This window comes from Phalacrocorax aristotelis, chromosome 3 (assembly GCF_949628215.1).
Source record: "Phalacrocorax aristotelis chromosome 3, bGulAri2.1, whole genome shotgun sequence".
Lineage (NCBI taxonomy): Eukaryota > Metazoa > Chordata > Aves > Suliformes > Phalacrocoracidae > Phalacrocorax > Phalacrocorax aristotelis.
Window position 1 is genome coordinate 59,144,830 of NC_134278.1, and position 17,930 is coordinate 59,162,759.

At 42.3% G+C, this 17,930-nt stretch overlaps 2 protein-coding genes across 8 annotated transcripts in view; both read left to right on the plus strand.

Annotated features, from left to right (window-relative positions):
* NCOA7 (nuclear receptor coactivator 7) overlaps positions 1–8,089 on the plus strand; it is a 92,807-nt gene extending 84,718 nt beyond the window's left edge. For all 7 annotated transcript variants that reach the window (XM_075087566.1, XM_075087562.1, XM_075087564.1 and 4 more), the window contains 5 exons: positions 2,704–2,829; positions 3,309–3,461; positions 4,090–4,185; positions 4,834–4,907; positions 5,804–8,089. In XM_075087566.1, coding sequence (XP_074943667.1) covers positions 2,704–2,829; positions 3,309–3,461; positions 4,090–4,185; positions 4,834–4,907; positions 5,804–5,939 — 585 coding nt within the window. In that variant the 3' untranslated portion in view covers positions 5,940–8,089. The remainder of the gene's footprint in view (positions 1–2,703; positions 2,830–3,308; positions 3,462–4,089; positions 4,186–4,833; positions 4,908–5,803) is intronic.
* Positions 8,090–9,852: 1,763 nt separating this feature from the next.
* HINT3 (histidine triad nucleotide binding protein 3) lies at positions 9,853–17,060 on the plus strand. Its single transcript, XM_075087570.1, has 5 exons — positions 9,853–10,046; positions 10,828–10,945; positions 12,312–12,381; positions 13,186–13,312; positions 15,268–17,060. The coding sequence occupies exons 1-5, from the start codon at positions 9,921–9,923 to the stop codon at positions 15,313–15,315; spliced, it is 489 nt and encodes a 162-aa protein (XP_074943671.1). The 5' UTR covers positions 9,853–9,920; the 3' UTR covers positions 15,316–17,060.
* The last annotated feature ends 870 nt before the right edge of the window (positions 17,061–17,930 follow it).

A 17,930-nucleotide genomic window follows, 5' to 3' on the forward strand; every position in this document is an offset into this window, starting at 1 on the left:
GTAGGTCCAGTTTCTGTAGTGGTTGATTCTTTTTTTGTTTCTGCTTTTGTGTGGTTTGTAAATATCTGATCTTGCAGATCCCTTTTTTTGCAGTTATGGACTCCGAACTTAATTCAAATGTGTGCTTCAGTTATAGACTGAATAGGTATCTATGCAGTGAAGAGGGGGCTTGTCTGTCTTTGGAGCTGATTTGCAATTTACAGATGTATTAATAGATTTTTCCTGTGGTTGCCTGTGTCTGTGAGTTTGGCTGTATTTTGCTACAGAAACCTGTTGCTGCTTGATTTACTGGGATACTTCCCTCCTTCCCCCTGCCTGGAGTGGGGAGACTGTTCCTTGAAAAGAGTCTTCGAAAGAGGAGTTGGGTAGTTTTGATATAAGATGAAAAAGGTGTTCTTTTTTTTTTTTTTTATTAAAGTACAATATAATAATGGCATGGGAGATGAGGGAAGGAAAACCATTCAGGAGGTGGAAATAGAACAAGGATAAAAGCAGGAAGGCCATATTCCTGTAATGGTTTGTTGTGTTTTTTTTTTTAAATTGATCTTAATTTTGCAGTGCAAACCTTCCCTGAAACTGGCCATATGAAAAATTTTCCAGCACAGGATTCCCTCCAGTCTCAGAAGACCCAGGACTAGATCCCACTGAGCCTGGGCTGGAGGGGCAGGAGGTAGCTGTACAGCTCTTCCAGTATCACCAGCAGGAACACCTGTATTGCCCAGGTGCGCAGGGGCACGTAACAATGTTAATTCTGCAGGCTGGATTTTGCCTTGCAGGGGTCCTTGCAGTATTTTCCTAACCCCGCCATCTGCGTTGGAGCACCAGTGCCCAGGTGCCCTGCTTGGGGCGGCTGCCCTGGGCTCAGCTCCAGGCGTCTCCAGGTGAATGCGTACAGGGGACATGTTGCTCACGTCCCGCTGGAGATGACAGGTGTGACTGACAGTATTAGGGCTTAGTCCTACCCTCAGTGAACTCCTTACTAGTCCTTGTGTCCATTAAAAGCTCCTTCTGTGTGCTTTGTGGTGTGGTTAAATCTGCACCTGGAGTCAGTCCAGTGGATTTATTTTCTCGCCTGTGGGGCAGGTGTGCGCAGGACCTCCAGGTACTTCTTGGCAATTGTTTTGACTGTTGACAGCTCCTGCAAGTTCAAGCAGTGATTGTGAAGGCACGGAGGAGTTACGCAAAACTTTATCCACACATAACTTGAAAGTCGTTTGGAAACCGTATTTGCAGGGAGGTGTGTGGCAGCGGTGCAGCGTGCTCTGCAGCCACATACTGGGGTTCCTGCTCCAAGATAAGGCCTCTGTGGTGATGTGTTTATGGAAGGAAGGTGGTTTAAGGTTTCACGTTTGTTTTGTAGTTAGACATACTTACTTCCCCTTTTCTTTCTCATGAGCCCCATCTCTGAGCTCTTGCTGCTGCTTCCTGTTTGCCAAGCCCCAGCTAAAGCTTGCTGGGAGGCTGAGCACCCCAGCAGCGTCTCGTCAGGGGACAGGACACCCAGACCACTGCAGCTGAAGGGCGAGCTGGTGTCCTCCCCTCTGCGGTGAGCTCCGGGCGCCGAGGTGCTGCCAGCCTGGGAGCGCCTGTCCTGAGCCACGTCCGGCCTCCTGTTTGCTGCCCGTGCTGCGTGGGGTTCAGCGTTTGTCCCCTGTCTCTCTCTGCACCTTGCAGGCTGCTGAGTCCTTTCAGAGACAAGCATTAAGCATGTGGAGCCTAACTCTCATTTTGCTTCCTGCTTTATGGGAAAAGGTAACATGGCTTACCTGTAGTTGCTGGAAGGAAGCGTGTGCTTTGTTTTTGTAAGTATTTAAATTCAAACCTGACATTAGAAATATTTATATGGACCCACCTTTTAAAATATTACAGTGTGTTCTCTTCATAAAGTTTTAAGCAAAGCAATAAATAAGCAAAGGAATAAATATAAGTTTCCAAAGAGCTGTTTGATCATTTTCAACTAAGAATGTATTTTACAAAGACCTTGACCTCAAAACGAGTATTTTCAAGAACTTACATAAACTGGATGCTTAAAATATTTACATTTCCTACAAGACAGAACTTCAAAATATCTGTTCAAGTTGATTTACATTTTTACTTCTTTTCTATATTCTTTCTGTTTTAGTTTGTATACACAAACCCATGTCTGATTCAGTAAAGAAAGCCAGGAAAAAGCTGCTGTTTTAATAAAAAGAACTGAAATTTTAAACTTTTTCGTATTCTCATGCATTAGCACTTGAGAAAATAATTAATGTACTCAATTAGCTGCATGAGAGAAAACAAAGAAGCTTCTGTTTCTTCCTTGTTTAGACTCCCATAAGACACCTAGTTCAGGCGCGTGTAGCGTGCCTCAGAAGATGTAGGTGCACTTTAGCCTTCTGATTTGGGACCAAGTATTCTGAGATCAACCACATGATGTCACCTGGTTACCTCAATGCTTATTAATCCCAAAGGACTCTGCAGCTGTGGGAGGTCACCAGGGTGTGAAGAAATTCTGGCCGTGCTGTCTCAAATGACACTTTGCCAGTTATGAATTTCCCCATTTGGTTAGAGCTGCCTGTGCTTGATACAATCATCCCATACAGTGGTTTTGCTCCACACAGTGTAAGAGCTGAGGTGTATGTTGTTTTAAATTAATTTGCTTCAACAGAGGATTGACTGCGTAAGAGCTATGCTTTAGGTTGGACACTTGTTCTCTTGTCTCAGATCATTACTGTAGAAGAAGCAAAACGACGAAAGAGCGTTTGCAGTTACTATGAAGAAGATGATGACGATACTTTGCCTGTCTTAAAGCACCACAGCGCCCTCCTGGAGAATATGCACATAGAGCAGGTATGGCTAGAAAAACCTCAAGTTTCCTTGTTAGCAGCAGTGCTGTCTCTGCTGAGCATGGGACATTCTGCCTTCTGCAGGCAGTGCCAATGGTTTTTAAGAGTTTGGAAAGTACTTAGTATGCCGGAGTGTCCTTGTGCAAGGTCCTGTTTGCTGCAGCACTGGCTCACCTGGAAAGCTTTTTTATGTTTTGCAACTCTGGAGTTTGAGTCGCGATATTGAGGACTGGCAACTCTTTCTGTGCTCAGAGAGGGGGTGCCAGTTTTGAAATGTCTTTCACAGGTGATGTGAATGCAGACAGTTGGGCTCAGAGTGCAAGGCCGCATGCATGTGGCAACAATCTTAAGCTGCTGGCATCAGCCTCTCCCTTGACAGCCATTTTTTGGCTCAGACTATTCCCTTTCTGCAAGGGCTTCTGGGGCACCACCTGTGACCCAACCTGTTGAATATGTAACTGTTTCCCCCTGTTCATTGCCCAGCTTGCCCGGCGCTTGCCCGCACGAGTGCAGGGATATCCATGGCGGCTGGCATACAGTACACTGGAGCACGGGACTAGCCTGAAGACTCTGTACCGTAAATCGGCATCTCTTGACAATCCAGTTCTTCTTGTCGTCAAGGATATGGACAACCAGGTAAGGAGTGCTTGTTCTGTGGGGGTTGGACTGAAAGTGCAATGTTAGAAAAAGTGATCAGTGTGAAGTACTAGCCATACCGTGAGGTGACATCATACCAAAATAAGACATCGGTGTTTTCTGTTACAACTTCCACTGCTTAAACTAAAATTATAGGTAGGAAAGCACATCAGCATTAATAGAAATATACCACCACCACCACCACCCCCCTCCCGCCAGCTGAGGGGAGACCTTATCGCTCTCTACAACTGCCTGAAAGGTGGGTGTCGGTCTCTTCTCCCAAGTGAAAATGATAGGACCAGAGGAAATGGCCTCAAGTCACATCAGGGGAGGTTTAGATTGGATATTGGGAAAAGTTTCTTTACTGAAAGAGTGGTCAGGGATTGGAACAGGCTGCCCAGAGAGGTGGTAGAATCATCATCCCTGGAGGTATTTAAAAGATGCTTAGATGTTGCACTTTGGGACATGGTTTAGGAGACATGGTAGTGTTCGGTTGACGGTTGGACTTGATGATCCTTAGAAGTCTTTTCTAACCTTAATGATTCGATGATTCTATGAAATATCTGGGTTTTTTTCTCTTGAGTTTTGCAATGTCCTCAGAAGTAGTTTAATCATTTTATTCTGACAGATATTTGGAGCATATGCTACACATCCCTTCAGGTTTAGTGACCATTACTATGGCACTGGTGAAACATTCCTCTACACATTCAGTCCGAATTTCAAGGTAAGTGGGTGTTCACTTTCTCAAATAACATTTTTGGGTTCCACTTCTAAAACACTTAGATTTTTATGAAGACAGCATATTTGAGTTTAGAAGATTTGTCAGCTGTTGATGAATGCAGTTGATCACTCATTGCTTCAATACAAATTGCTTTTGCCTTGGGCAGAAGTGGCTGTAATTATCTGAAGTGCTGAAAGGACAGTCTGTAAGGGTGAGGGGTGGGTTTTAAGTGGATTGAAGGTGGAAGCATTAAGAAGGCTGTCACAGACTCACCTTGGAAGGCAGTGCTATCAAGAATAGGGTATAATTTCACACATGCTTAGGATCACAGTGACAACAAATCAGAGATGAGTGCTACTAAAATACCCCTTAATGTTCATGGCTTATGCGTTTTTCAATATTGAACACGTTCCTTTTTAACAGGATGCCTGTTGATTTAGTGATGGAAGTAGAACCTTAGAAAGGATCAGGGTGCCTTGTTCATTTTTCTAAATGCGTATTGTTCCTTTCCTTTCTACGTATTACCTCTTCCTGCTCCCCCTTCAAGAAAAAAGCCAAACACCAAAAAATACCTGCTAAGAGTCAGTTCCCAGTAGTTTTAGAGTACAAGAACTCTCACAGTCCAAATATATTTGGGTTTCCCCCCTCCAGGTATTCAAATGGAGTGGAGAGAACACCTACTTCATCAATGGAGACACCAGCTCTCTGGAGCTCGGAGGTGGAGGGTGAGTGTGAATGTTTGCTTTTCAAATCAGGTAGCTAATTTTTTTTTTTAAATGAGAATAGGGACAATGGTAGTTGCAAGAAAAAAACGATCAGTAAAATGGCTGAACTTACTTTTAGTAAACTGTTCAGGGCAGATACCTCAGCAGTCTGATTACTGTTATAGTCCCAGAGCGATTTCCATTGCTTAGTGACTGATGTTGGGCACTTTTTTTTTTTAATTTTTTTTTTGAGATCGGGGAAAAAAAACATGTTTTGGGTAGATACATGTCTCCTTGCTGAAGAGGTTTGCCACTGGAAGATAATCTCTAATGGCAGTTTTGCCATCAGCTTCTAAGGTTTTTCACATGATCCTCCTTAAATTGTCATTATTCTGTTACTACACAGAGCAAGAATATAGACAGTGCTTAATCAGCTCCTAAATTTCAAAGGTCAGTGGGTGTGAAATCAAGGGCTAAGGCTATACGACTAACTAAAGCTGACTGCAGGCTGCACCACGAGACATCTGGGCTTGGTTTGCATAAACCCCCTCCTCCTCCTCCTCCTAAACGAGAAGGGCCTGCGTTCACACCCAAGCACCCAGGGAACAGACCCTGATGTCCGTGCCCTGGTGTTGGTCACAGCCGCAGCCGGCTGTGCAGGCAGCGGAGTGGCGCGGGGGGCCGCGGGCGCATGCTCAGCCATGCGCTCTGCCCCACTCGCTGGTTGCAAACAGAAGCAAGGGGGCTGCTCTGCAACTTCTGGTCAGGTGCTTTGCCAGGATTGAGCTCTTCCCATTTGGTCTGAGAGATCCTCAGAATTACCTAGATTCCCGTATCTCTCCCCTGGTTGTTCCTACAGCTTCCACTATTTTTACTATTACATATAACCTGAAACCTGTTGTGTATTTTCTTTTTAGTGGCCGGTTTGGCTTATGGTTAGATGCAGATTTGTATCATGGGCGAAGCAACTCCTGCAGCACCTTCAATAATGACATCTTATCTAAGAAAGAAGACTTCATAATACAAGATGTAGAAGTATGGACATTTGAATGAAATACTGACTGCCTTAAGGACTGGATCTATTAGGCACTTAAACGCTAACTAGATGGTGCAGGCTGCCTCACAATGTTACACGCTTTTTCCTCAAGTTTGTACCAGAGCATGACTCGCAAAAAAAATCCAACCAACCAACGCAGGAGAAAACAGAGCTGGTTTTGAGAGGCAGTAAGAGACAGAACAGTAAGAGACCAGTCTGAAGTGTTTTTTACTTCCTCCTCCAACACTTTTCCATCGAAGATATGATGCATATGAAAACATTCATAGTGTATACATTGAAAACTTTTTCTGTAACTGTGAAAAAGATCCTGTGGGAAAACTGTAACTATCTAGTACATTCCATGTGTATTTATGTTCAACGTACAAATGCTAACCAAAAATAAAAGGTTGCTTTACCAAAATCTACAGCATACTCTTTGCCATGGAAAAAAATCAGAAATAGGTGTACACAGCACTTAAGGGAACATGTTTTTAAAATCTTCTTATTTATTGTTACTGTACAGCAGATATTTTTTTTTTTGTAAATGTATTAGCTATGAGTTTTTTCTTTTAATGTTTCTAATCTCAATTTGATAAATATTTACTGTTCAGGTAGGTTTCCTATGCATTGGCATTTATTCTGAATCAATTTATTTGATTTCTGAAGTTAAGTTTTATATTTTTATTTTGTAAATGAGATCTGGTTTTCATTTTACCCTAATTAGAGGGTTTGCTTTCTGGCAGAAGCACTTGAGTGCATAATTCTGTTTTGGTGTTTTGGTTTTGTTTGTTTGTTTTATTTTTGTTTGTTTTGTTTTATTTTTTCTAAGATGAGGGAGAAGGTGGATAGTGCTGCTGATTAACTCTGCTGCCACATTCTTGTTCATAGATTATTGTTTTGGCAGGGTATGGAGACACTGGGCAAACTGCCGCCTGGTATAGACTGTATCAGCTCTGTTACAGTCAACAGAATTGGGACAGCATGCTCTATCTGTTTACAAAGGACATTTCTAAGAGAGGATTGTTTTTCTGTATCGCCACCAAGTGATTCAAAATAAGCCACCCACTGTGCTTTTATGAGCACTTCTCTACAAATTGAAGAATAACTGCTTTGTTTAGGAGAAAATACAATTGAGATTTAGAGAAGAATGCTATTTCCCTAACAGGCCAGGTCATGTTAGTGTAATACTTGTTTTCTTAGTAATTATCTATATTATTTCCTTCCCAAAAAAAAAGACTTGAAGCAACAGGCTGGCTTAGGATTTGACAGGCAACTAAATATTCTTCCTTGTTTCTCATTAAATAATCAGATACTTACTCCCCACCCCCAACACTGAAAAGACTGCACGTTACAAAATGAAAATTTTGGTTAATAGACTGTGACGGGGGGCTGGCAATCTTCACTGTTTGCTAAAGAATTCTGCTTTCCCATTATGCTGTGGTTTTGTTTACACAATCCAGACTGAACCACTATTAGGACACTGTCCTGCCCTTAGACTCGAATGTGTCATGGTCCCGAGAAAGGCAGGTTTTAGAAATAGTAGTGTGCTTTCATGCATTAAACAGTATAGACTAATTTTGGAATATTGGAAACTGAATAATACAACTCAATTTAGTTACTGTTCTTCCCTTTTTGAATAGATTAAAAACAAAAAAAGCAGCCAAGTGATTTTCTTTCAAAAGCATTACTAAATCTTAATCCTGCACAGAAACTTCACAGTCCAAAAGCCAATGCTATATACAGTAAGCCTGTAACACGCTGCACGTGAGCTTCTCACGCTTCTCTTCTATGTGGTCTACTACAGTCATAAATAAAGTTCAATAAGAACGAGGGTAATGCTGTAACATATTTGGAAGTTGCTAACAGCATAATGCTTTGAAGATACCAGGAATATCTAATACTGCTCTCTTAAATGGTAGCAGACCACTTAAAAAAAAAAAAAAACAACCCAAACTGAGAGTTCAACATTTTACATGCATTTCATTATTGCTACCTACAACTTACTGCATTATATTATCCTTGTCAGAGCATATCTAAACGCTGTGGTCTATATTCAAAACAGTGTTGTTCGATCAAAATTCTGTGACCCTTGAAACTATGAATATTGAATATATGTAATGCAGTGCTATCACAATATTTTCAATAAAGGAATTTATGCATTCAGAAACTTGTTGCAGATGTTTCCTCTTTTATTCACAGATTTTAGTACATTTTAAAGAGATGAGGATGCAACTTAACTTACAGGTTATGCTGACGAATACCTACACCTCCCCTCAAAAAGATAATTCCAGTAATACCGTATTTTAGAAACATGGTTAAGGAGATGGGAGCTTTTGAGGGTGGGGTTTGTGTGTGTGTGTGTGTGTGTGTGTGTGTGATTTGTCATCTCCTGAAATAGAGCTGTGTTGTATGGTCACTCAAAGACAGACTGTGACAGTTAAACAGTTGACCTAGCAGTTCTTCTTGCTTCTCTCAGCTGTGGTGAATGACATGTATTCCCTCGTTGTCTTTGACCAACCTTTTCCCAGAAGTCAAAAGTCTGTATTGTTTTTGTACACAGCCTTTTTATGTTGCTAAAGTGTTCATGTATTTTAACTTCTGTCCAAGCAAGACAAAGGCATTCAATGTCTTAAAGTACTTTATTCTTGACTTTATTGGTTTTATGGTATACAGAGGTGGCATGAAGAAAAAACAAACTACTATTACACATGAAAGGGAACAAGTACGGTCACTGTGAACCTTGCTTTGAGTGAAATGACAGTAAGAATTTTCTTAATGTAAAGTAAGAGGAAAATCATGGTCACTAGTAATTTCTCTCTTGGAGGAGGGGGGAACGAAAGCTTGTTCTAGTAACATGAAGCATATGTACTTTAGTGGTACATGGATAAAGATTTTTGATTCAGGATGGTGTTGAAATGCTCATTCACAATAAGGCTGGTAAGTTCAGTTTGGTGCTGGTTTCAGTGCAGTTTTTGCACCAGATGTTTTGTATGAAGCTGGCTTTAGAGCAAAGTAAAACCCAGTTACTTTCACAATAATCCTCGTGTGTAAAACATTCAAGATTTCACTTGCCTGTTTGTAGCAGAGGAAGGGAGCAGGTTAGCTCATTGCAAAGGGACTGCCTTGCACTCTGCAGGCCAGCAGTTTCTGGCAAATGTGCTTCTTCAGATAGAATAGCTAACCATGTCCTGTTTGTACAAGCGTGGCTTGCATGCCCTGAAAGAAATGCATTTTTGAAAAGCCGCCTTCTATATTTTGCAACTCGTCACCTTTTTAAAGAGTATGGCCTATCAGCTGTGGGACAAGGACTTTGTGCCACGTGGGCTGCAGGAAGAACACAAACATGGGAATTCCGTGGCCAGGGATTCTCTGCAACTCCAGTCTAATGAAGGGCGCAAGCAGTTTTAAAATACAAATTATTAATAAAATATTTTTTAGAAAAGGAAGGTTAGCTAAAACTTAGTAATACCCTCCATTAGCTTTGGAAGGAGTTGGTACAATGACAGTGGTGAAACACTGTCACAGGTTGCTCAGAGAGGTGGTGGCTGCCCTATCCCTGGAAACATTCAAGGTCAGGTTGAACGGGGCTCTGAGCAACCTGATCTAGTTGATGTCCCTGCTCACTGCAGGGGGGTTGGACTGGGTGACCTCTGAAGGTCCCTTCCAGCCCGAACGGGGCCGTCATTCCGTGACCGTTACTGGTGCCCCGGGGCTGTAACTCGCCGGGCGGCGCCAGGCTCGCTCCGCCGCGCCGAGGACACTCGGCCCGCTACCGGCTGACAGGAGCCGCGCGCAGCTGTGCGGCCACTCCCTCATGGCGGTGCCGCTCGGGGCAGCACCTCCCGCGCGCGCGGGGGGGGCGGGGCGCTGGCCGTTCGACGCCCCGCCATTGGTGCTTCGAGGAGAGCGCGTGAAGGTGCTGCCCCGCCCTACTCCCAGCGCCGGCAGGGGGCGCGCGCAGGCCCGGCTGTGGCGGCGGGCGAGGGGCGGCGGCGGCCATGGCGGCCATGGCGGCCGGTACCGCCGAGGTAGAAACCGTGAGCAGCGGCGGCTACGACGGGAAGTGCGTGTTCTGCAGGATCGCCCGCCGGGAGGAGCCGGGCACGGCGCTGCTCCCCTGCGAGGTGAGTGACGGGCTCCCGAGCGGCGGCGGTGGCGGCGCCTCCCCCGGTGTCCTGTCGCGATGTCCCGCCCTTGGCCGCCGCCATCCCGGAGGAGCGGGGTGGGCAGGCGCCCCGCCGGATAGCCGGAGGCGTTCGTTGGCCTGGGCGGGCGGTGGTCGCCCGCCGCTGGTCGCTCAGGAAGAGGCAAACCCCGGGGGCCGGGATGAGGGCTCCGGCGGGCCCGTGCCCGAGCTGCCCGGCGGCGGGGCCTGCGGGGCTCGGGGGTGACCGGGGGGGTCCTCCGGGCCGGGCCGGACCGGACTCGACCCGACCCGACCCTGCGGCGGTGTCCCCGCCGGTCCCCGCACGCTCCCTCGGCGCGGCGGCGCCTGCGCGGCTGGTGGCTGTCAAAGGCTCGGCGGGTCAGGGGCAGCTTAAAGGGTGGCGTGCTCTTTTGTGGGGGGAGGTAGGAGTGAAACGCTGGTCAGCAGGGAGGTGTCCTGCTCTCCTTAAACGGTGGTGCAACAGCCAGAAGTCTTAAAGCAGGCACGGGGAAACCCTGACTGCAGAAGGTCAATTGAGGACACAAATCGTGCTCACAAGTCTTTCTGCAGGTCGGCTCCAAAAATCTTAAGATTTTTGCTAGTCACTTCAATATTAAGTCACTAAGTCACTTCACTGAGTCCCATCAGTATTCAAAATAATTAAGCGTCATGTTGATACAGGGAAGATGGACTTTGTTGCCTACTCTTTGCCCGTATCCTTGTCCTAATCAATTTAATGCATTTGCATCCTTTTTTAGTATGAAGACCTTGTTTGCTTTAGAGATATCAGACCTGGTGCCCCCCACCACTACCTTGTGGTGCCGGTGGAGCACATGGGAAACTGCAAAACGCTGAAGACAGAACACATATCTATAGGTAAGGCTGCACCAGTGTGTTTAACTTGAAGGAAAGTAATTCTGCACGGTCTTAAAAAGTATGTTGTCAAGAAATTACATCTTTAAGCACCGTTTGATTGTGAATAAAAATGCTGAAATGGGTGGTGTGAGTGTAGGTAGGGACTTACCTTTCTGGGGAACTTCAATGTGCTGCTCTGGAACGGCATGCTTTTTTCTGCAGTTCTAGAAAAACATTGCACCAGTGCATGAAACTCTCTTGTTTCCATGGAGTATAGATGCCTCTGTGCTTTGTTGCAAGTGCAACTTTGTTTTTAAAAATATCTATGTGCTGCTTTATTGCGTTTTCATAGAGATATATATGTGATTTCAAATTATATGAAAAATTATAGAAGAATTTTATGAAGTGTATATTTTATAAGTGCTACATTATTTTTCAGGAAACAGGAGTAAAAGAAGAAAGAGGGAAATGGTGTTCCAATAGATTTCAATAATTTTTAAAAAGATAAAATTCTAATATATTGAAGCTATGATGTATTGTTGATAAGCTTTTTTTTTCCCTTCAGAAAACATTGTTGTGGAATTAGTTGTTTCACAAGAAATGCCTAGCTAGGAGTGTTGAGTAATGGAAGAAACTACAGACATACATGCATGAAGAGATTCCACCTCATGAGAAATTACAGGTGATGCAAGAAAAGAGTTGTAGTTACGTGTTGCAAATCTTGCATCCCTGTATTTTGCGTCTAAACATAGGGTAGTTCGCTCTGGAAACAACTTCTATGTGTGTTTGGCTTCGGGGCAATTCCTTAGACCTTTGTCTTGAGTTTTTGTATTAGGCCTGCTTCTCTTATCAGTGATACAGTAATGAAACTTGGTCCTAGTAATAAGTAGGACTGAGAATTTTATTTTATTTAAATTTAAATTTGTGCACTGTCTCTGAAACTTGTTAACTTGTGCCAGGCTACGTGGGACTTAGAGATCAAAGTCCTGTAGCTGAGTAGAGATCTAACACTGGAATTAGCGTAAACATCATCATTCTGCCAGTCAGTGTTTACTGTTTTTTTTTATAAGGGTGTGGTGATGCCATAGCTTTGGCCAAAGTTGTTAGAATAATACCACACTTAAAACATCATTGGTGTAGAAATCAGTAACAGTGGTGATGTTTGTGATCCTTGCACAACACTGTCTTGAAAATCTTTGTTTGATTATGAATAGTTACAGTATTTATATTTTGAAAAAAACACGTTTGTGATCTCAGTCCAACCAGTTTGTTGAAGTTAATAGTCAAAGATTTTGTTTCTGAAGAAAACCTTTTTTTAAATTACTTGATGATATCTGTTATGTAAAATATTACTTAAAATTAAATGAAGTTTATTTGTGTTTAATAGTGAAGAGAATGATGGAAGTTGGAAAAGCTGTGCTCCAGAGAAATAATTTCAGTGACTTGAATGATATAAGGTATGTAATGGAAACCTCCTGTGTTTATTGAGTATGTTTTTTACTTTTCAGAATGCTATTTTAGAGACGGTGGCAACAACTACAGTATGATTTATTGAAGAAATCAGGTCTGCGTTCACTTACCACATGGACTGGCATTGAATATAAACTATTTTCTGATTAATTTCCAGCACAGATTGCGTTCCAACCCTTGAGATTCTTTCTAGACCACATCTTGGGATAGAGAGGGCACTTCAAATAACTTATCTAAAAGGGCTGCTCTTTAATTACATGCTGAAAATATGCTCTGAATCTTAGATTCCAGAGGAGAGGGAAACTTTGTCCTATTCAAGCAGGGCACTGCACTGTGTTTCAGGTATACCTGCACTCGTTTGATTTCAGTGATGCACCTTTAGTTTAAGCCAGTGCCTTTGATAGCTGAAGTAACTCGTAAAATAATTTAAATAGCATGGAGTATATGGAACTGGGTCTCCATGATTAAAATACGTAGAAACTGCATTCACCTAATGACAGTTGGCTTTCCAGCTGAAAACTGGATATGATACCCTTAAAATACATTTTATTTTTTAAACCCTCATTCTTAACAAAATGTATCTTAAATACAGAGATGTGACAGAGATTAATGGGTATTTGGAAAGGTTTCCTGAGAGCATAATGAAAGGAAAGGGCATTTTTTTTGTTCCTGCCTTTATGTACAAGGAAAATGTGATGAGTTCTTGAGTTGATCATGTTAAATAACTTGCAATGTTCCACTTCTTCCTGAATGCTTCAGCACTATTTTTCACTTGTTTTCCTTTTCTGAAGAATGGGTTTTCACTGGCCTCCATTCTGCTCAATATCCCACTTGCATCTTCATGTCCTGGCCCCAGCCAGTCAGCTAGGATTCTTATCCAGACTCATTTACAGAGTCAACTCCTACTGGTTTATCACGGTAAGTGTAATGCAGGTGAGCTTTTTGGTTTTCAATTGCAAGCTGAAAATGTGACAGCTTTCTAACTATGTCCAAAAATTCTTCGAGCAATTATTTTTGTCATTGCTGTAATAATTAATTATTTATATGTTGCATTAAACATTTGAGAAAATATAATGGTAAAATGCAACTTAATGTTTATGCTTATTAAGGGAAATGGAGTGACAATAACACTCACAGTAGTTCTGGATCTCATGTGTAGCTTAGGTTAATGTGATGTGCTTCCGAGGACACTTTATAAGTATTTGTTCTTTAGTGTGAAAGGATATATTCAGCTGTGATGGGCCATGTATTGTACATACTCTGGTTCATCCAATTTAGGTGAAAAACATGGCCACCTAGTGATTGCTTGTATCATTTCACATGGTTTTTGTCATCTTGTCATCTGTAGACTGAAACAACTGTCTGCTTTACAAAAACATTGTACTGACTTATGTCAGCAGAGGTGAGCAATGAGACTGAACTAAATCACTGTTTGAAAATCTCTCTTTTGAGGACTAGAGCTTATTCTCACTGCTCTGATGCAGCAAAGAACCTATCCTTGCAATGCAGGTACAGCATCCCAGTGTCATTGCACAGCCCCAAAACAAAGATGCTGAAAAAGGTCTGTCTTATCCAAAAAATATAAGACAGCCTCTTACCTGAAGAGAAGTAATTTGTCTTCGTCACAGCTCTACCTCGCTGGAGATCTCACCTAGCTCGAAAAAAGCCAATGTCTCTGCTGTATTGTGGAGCATCACACACATATTTGGCCCTCGAATAAGTATAGCTGTGTGGTTTTACTGCTTACAATCTTGGATTAGCCTAGGGAGTTCTGTACCAAGTTTGGTTATCCAATATGGACGCACTTCAAATGGTATTTTGCCCTGTTGTCAAGTTGGAAATTGTTCTTGAGTTGATTTGGGGTTTTGGGTTTTGGGGTTTGTTTTTTTTTTTTTATAATGTCTTGAATGTGATACTTGTTTAAGAATGCAGAACAAGATTCAGATTAACTTCATTTTCTGTCGCTCCGTGCTTTATCTAGCTTTACTTGCGAATAAACTGCAAGAGCTACTTAACTCCTGTTAAGTTGTTCCAACCATAAGTAGCTGATTGCATTTTTGCTGTGTGTATTTAAAACATGCCAAACTTAAGCTTTTTCACCTTTTAACGTGGTTTCTTTGGAGATCTTAATAAAACCTCAAGCACTAGTTCAAAATAGAAGGTTAGTTCAGTGGGAGTGGCAAAAAAAGGCTGACAGTAAACTGATTTGTTTCAGAAGTGCCCACGTTAGTCTCCATGTGCCCAATTTGGCCTGCTAGAATAGTCTTGGCAGACTTCCTTCTGCCCTGAGCCTTTCTGAGGGCCCTGTGGGCTGGTGCTATTACGTATACAAAGTACAGCTGTCCCAGTTACACGCGAGATGCATGAATAGCTGTACAATGAGAAAAGTTAGGTGTGAGCATGCTGACATAACCAAAGAATGGATCTATATCTCATGACATGAACGACATGTGAATGCACTCCATCCCTCAGCAGCATACGTGGCTGGTCTGCAGCTGCTTGGGTGATGAGAGGTCACAGTGCGCCGTTCTGGAGCATCTCCCAAAGAACTCCAGCTCTCAGTTTGGTTGTTCTGAGCACTGCTGTCTTCTGAGGTCTTCAAAACTACACAGCTTCATCTGCTATTATTTGCTCAAACAAACATCCTCTGACTTTTATAAGTTCTGTTTCCTTTTCTGATCACTTAATGGGAGTTTGGTGGAAACTGTGAAAGAGTCTGCTGTTTAAAGCAATTGTATTCTGCTTCTGTTGTATGCTTTGTAAAAATGAAAAGTAAATGCTCTGTCAGTGTCACTTAGCATTTATGAAATGGAATTTTCAGTAAACTGGAGGTCCAACGGTGTAGTTAATGCATTGCTTTCTCTCTTTCATAGGCTGAACAACTGATTGAGCGGCTGCAAACTGAAAATGCTGCCAGTTGAAAGCACTTTTAGCCTTTTGTCGCTAGCCGGTTTGTTCTTTGACTTCCAGCTCTGATTTAAGGTTGCACAGTTTGATGTTGCCAATCATATACCAGGATAAAAAAAAATCTTTAGTTCCTTATGAGGAAATACACACAGATTTTGTAGCTGCCGACCTAATTCTCCTGTTTGGATACTTGAGTCTGTAAACTTCTCTGACAATAAGGCGATTAATTATAATTTTATATTTGTGTATATATATACGTACATAATACATACTCATGTGTGCAGAGAACTTTTCCTATATTCTGCTGCTATAGCAGCAGAATGTATTGCAACTAAGGCAACAAGTTACTACTAACAGCATGTATGTGGTACCAAAGGGAATATTTGTTACAGAATCAAGCTTTTATTTTAAAGATGCATTGTTCTGGGATTGCAAGTAATATTTAAAACACTTAAGTTTCCATCTCTATTTTTATGATAACATTACCTATGCCTAGTTATTAGTAGGTACATTGCCAAAAGTGCACTACTAACTTTCTGGTGCTAAACCACTTTAATATATTACCTGTTTTATTTGCATGGCATTGACATAGTAAATGTTAACACAATAGGTGCCCAAGATGTGATAATGCTATATAACATAGAATATAGTTTAAATGCACATATAAGTGGTTGTATGTTGGATTGTTTCCCTTTTATGTGTACAATATTTTAAATTAGTGATTGTATGTTTACAAAAAAATGTGAAGAGTTCAGAGGAATTGATTTCATATACCGCTCTTCTGCATGATGGTAGGAAAAAAATCCAAATTTTTAGGTGGTTCTGATATTCTTCTCACTGGCAGTCCCTTGGAGATTACTAATGCCTTGGCTAAATTAGATTTCTAAATGAAGTAATAAGATAAATGGACCTTTAGTGCAGTGAGTATGTGGCAGGCTGGCATAATAGCAATCTGATTTGAATTTGGGGTAGCAGTGGCTCAGCCCAAAGTTAGAACACATTGGGCTGCTTAAGGAACCTGCTGAACACTTGCCTTTGCTGTACGACTCTAATCAGTAATGCTCACGCTCTGTTCTTCAGCACCATATTAAGGCAGGCTGTTTGGAAAGTTAAAACTCCAGAAAACACGGAGTGGATTTTCTTCATTCACAGAGCACGTCTCTTGGTGCCGAACTAATCAAGTGACCTTGGCTGATGCATTTAGATGCAGCTGAGGTGGTGATGGTCAGTTCCACCTGCAAGCTTCCCTGAATGTAATCTTCTCGATGTTCTCCACTCATCCAGCACCTGCTGCCTTAGTGGTACAATGTATTGTAATATTCTTACTGTAAACTATACGGGATACTTCATAAAGTTTACACCCTTCTGAAGAACAACGTTTACAGCTGGTTTCTGTAAGACCTCGTTCCTGACATCTTGTTCTGCTTACTAGTGGGCACTCATGTCATTTGCAGCCCTTTAGGGTTTTAATTTATAAGGTTAGGTGGAAATTTGTAAGATTTAATTTGTAAGATGAGGTAGGAAGAGTGTGAATTAAAGCCACTGAACTTTGATTACTTCTGTGCAATAGATCAGGAGGTTTGAGCTGGCTCCTACCTTTGTGAAATATCTGAACATTAAGGTCTTTCAAGAGTTAATGCTGTGTATGTGTTCCGATTTGTAATTAATTTATGTAACTGTACTTAACTGTGATATGTAATATTTAAAGTATGAACATGAACTGTTGTCAAAAAGCATTAATAAACAGAGTAAATGCTAATCTTGGAATGATCTTCCAGTGCAATGGAATAGTTGACCATAGGGGTTGACCCTAGATACCCCTTTGATTGCTCTCCACCCCCAACCCCAGCAGGATGGGGGAGAGAACAGGAAGAGCAAAAGTGAGAAAACTCATGGGTCGAGATAAAGACAGTTTAATAAATGAAGGAAAGATGAAATAAAAAACCAAAACGTGCAACGCAAAGGTAATTACTCATAACCTTCCACAAGCAGGCCAGTAGCAATGGCTGCCCCCACCTCCAAAAAAAAAACAACTCAGCTGTTATTGCTGAGCATGACATTACAGGGCATGGAATATCCCTGCCAGCCAATTTGCACCAGCAGCACAGGTTGTGCCCCCTCCCAGCTTTTTGCACACTGGAGGGGCAGAGAAAGAAAAAGAGAAGGCCTTGAAGCTGCGCGAGCACCGCTCAGCAAGCGCCAGGCCACTGGGGTGTTATCAACGCTCTGTCAGTCACAAACCCAAAACACAGCACCTTATGGGCTGCTCTGAAGAAAATTACTTTGTCCCAGCCAGGCCCAGTACATTGTCAAATGTCCACAGAAACACAAAGGTCAGCTTTTACAATTGCAAAGAGTCCCACTAAGACAGTAAGACTGGAAAGGCAGAAACTGGGATATAATCTAGCTTCCAAACTTTTGCTGATGAGCAAGGTGGGGAATTCAGCTGGTCACTGACGCAGACAGGCCTCAAAACAGCTCGCTCAGAGTGTTAAATGTCACGTTAATTACTGAAATGAATGCTCAGTACCTCATTAGTGTTTTTCCACAGAGAACCGTGTTCCATTTTCCTTCTGAATTGACAAGCATTCTTGGACTCAGCAGATAATTTTTTTAATTAGGCTAAGAA